The 2,724-nt window shown below is 46.3% G+C and overlaps 1 protein-coding gene across 1 annotated transcript in view; it reads right to left on the bottom strand.

Moving 5' to 3' along the window:
- il16 (interleukin 16) overlaps positions 1-2,724 on the bottom strand; it is a gene marked incomplete at its 5' end in the record, with an annotated part of 27,285 nt that overhangs the window by 16,979 nt on the left and 7,582 nt on the right. The window contains one exon of the mRNA XM_084437455.1: positions 1,003-1,142. Coding sequence (XP_084293581.1) covers positions 1,003-1,142 — 140 coding nt within the window. The remainder of the gene's footprint in view (positions 1-1,002; positions 1,143-2,724) is intronic.

Below are 2,724 nucleotides of genomic sequence, written 5' to 3'. Positions count from 1 at the left end.
AACGGGGCCAGCTTGTCTGGGCTGGGGAGGCAGCTGCTCCGGGAGATACTACGGAAGAACAATCAACTTGGAACCGAATGGGAGCTTCTTACACATTGCAGGATGCTTTGCACGTCTAGTATAGGACCATATTGACTTATCAAATCAAGCTTTATTTGTATAGCGCATCTCATACACAGAGGCAACACAATGCGCTTTACAGAGAGCAATGGGGGGGGGGCATAGGTCCCACCCCTACATATTCCAGAGGGAAGCAAAAAAAAAAAGAAAAGTGAGCTGTAAAAAGTCTTCCCTGACCTCTCTCAACGAGACGATCGAGCAAGCTCCTGGAAAATGTTTGTCTATTGGCTAAGAACACATACAGAGCAGTAAAACATGGGCTAAATACGTCATAAGAGAGACATGACTAACAGGAGAGTTAGTAAAGTTGCCTACATGGTAGCAGTGGTGTATTTAGGCATGGGCAACATGGGCATCTCGGGGGCGGGTGGCAAGCGGAGCAGAAAAAAAATATCTGCGAAGTACACCCCCCCCCCCCCCCCCCCCCCCGCCCCCCGCTCAACAACTTGCCGACAGTTTATCATTCACAATCGGAAAGCCCGTTCATTTCACGTTTACAATGTTTACAACGAAACTGCACGTGTTCCATCTCACCGCGTCGGCTCGGGGCCGGGGGGGGGGGGGCGCCGTAGCGGGGGTTCGCCCAGGCTGGCATATAAGCTAGAAACGCTACTGCATGGTTGGCCATTAAGTGTTAGCTATCCCTGTAGTCTCTAATATGATATTTAAGTGAGTCATATAACAGCACAGTAAGCACTTAGCAGAACAGGCTCATAGAGAATGCCATCTTGTATCCTGAGCTCAGAGTGTGTGAGGATATGACGCTCAGAGTGTGTGAGGACATGGCGCTCAGGGTGTGTGTGGACATGGCGCTCGGGGTGTGTGTGGACATGGCGCTCGGGGTGTGTGTGGACATGGCGCTCGGGGAGGTCGTTACGCCACCTGTGTCCTTCTCCTCCGCTGCTCCCTCGCTCCGCCCACGCCGTCTTGTCCTCCGTCTGGACGCCGTTATCGGACGTCTGCGGGACCAGGGCCTCCTCTCCTGTCTGAGACGCCACACACATCCTCCAGATGCTGCTCTCCTGTGCCAACACACACACAACACGCACGCGCTCGCGCACACACACACACAACACACACATACACAACACGCACACACTCACACAACACGCACACGCTCGCGCACACCACACACAACACACACACACACGCGCACACATATACACGCCCACACACACGTGCACACACATACACACACGCACGCACACACACACATACACACACGCACGCACGCACACACGCATGCATACACACACATCGCACACACACATTCATGCACACACACACACACACACACACGTGCACACACACACACACACACACATGCACAGTGTGAACATAAGGGGACCTTTATACAGCGGATAACATTGTGGCTTAATGAGCAAATCAAGACTCTGAGTTAACGGGTTGACAGCAGTTGAAAAAAAGCAGTAGTGAGATTTTACTGGTCTATGAACTGAGCCAGTGTGTGTGTGTGTGTGTGTGTGTGTGTGTGTGTGTGTGTGTGTGTGTGTGTGTGTGTGTGTGAACTGAGCCAGTGTGTGTGTGAACTGCCTTTATGAGGCCACCAAAAGTGTGTTTAGACTGTATAAGAGTTATATATCATCATCTTAAGGGGAGACTCTACAGTTGAATAGGAATGTTTTTCCCTTTAACGATATCCTCATGAATCTCTACAAGTTTAATCCTCACATTAAGATAAATATTTTTTGTATTACACTTTCTCTTAAAAATGTTTAAGTAGGCCTATACAAATTAAGCAATATCTCATTAAATATGAATACATTTGCTACTTTTTGGATAACCTCTATGTAAACAATGGATAGTCAGGCTTAAATGTGTACTTTTGTTTTGACAATATACTTCTAAGAAAAATAGCAGTTTTTAATAAAGTCGGGGCATTTTTTTTATTAATAAAATGATAGTATACATGTTACAGTAGAAGAATGAGTAAAGATCTGAAAATTAAATAGTGGAATAAAAAATGTCATTTTGCCTGTAGTGTCTCCCTTAAATCTCTCAACCTCAAACAAAAATACGGTAGACATTTTTGAAAGGCACTGCTTCAGACCTCCAGAGTTGAGCTGAAAGATTTGGGATGAAGGAAGAATGTAACTCTTCTTCACACCACCCAAGGCATGGGAGTTAGAGAACATTATTATAGCAAAAGAGAGACTGTGTCTCCTAAACATCCCAAGCATGATTTGTATCTCTCTGTGTTTACTTCAGGGGTCTCCTCATACGCTGTGATCTGCCTGATTGAATCCCAGGTCCCCCTCTGAGAGAGTTGAGGGGTTAAATCAATAGACTCTGTTTATGTTTATGTTTATGTTTATTATGGATCCCCATTAGTCTTCACCTCAGGTGAAGACTATTCTTCCTGGGGTCCAGACACTCATAACAATAACATAACAATCAAACATCATACAGTGAAATTAAAGTATTAAATTGTGATCGGCTCTAGGGTCGTATCGTCTCATGACGTGGGCCTCCTGTCGGCTAGCGGACAAAGTGACCAGTGCTTTCATAGACGGTGATTTACGACCCACTTCCTGATATAAAAGTACCCCGTGGTCAGAGATTTAGGTGGGGAGTTCACAGCCC

The sequence above is a fragment of the Borostomias antarcticus genome, assembly GCF_949987555.1.
Source record: "Borostomias antarcticus genome assembly, chromosome: 4".
In the NCBI taxonomy this organism is placed as follows: Eukaryota; Metazoa; Chordata; class Actinopteri; order Stomiiformes; family Stomiidae; genus Borostomias; species Borostomias antarcticus.
Note: the sequence above shows the minus strand (reverse complement) of the source record. Positions and strands in the feature narration are given on the sequence as shown.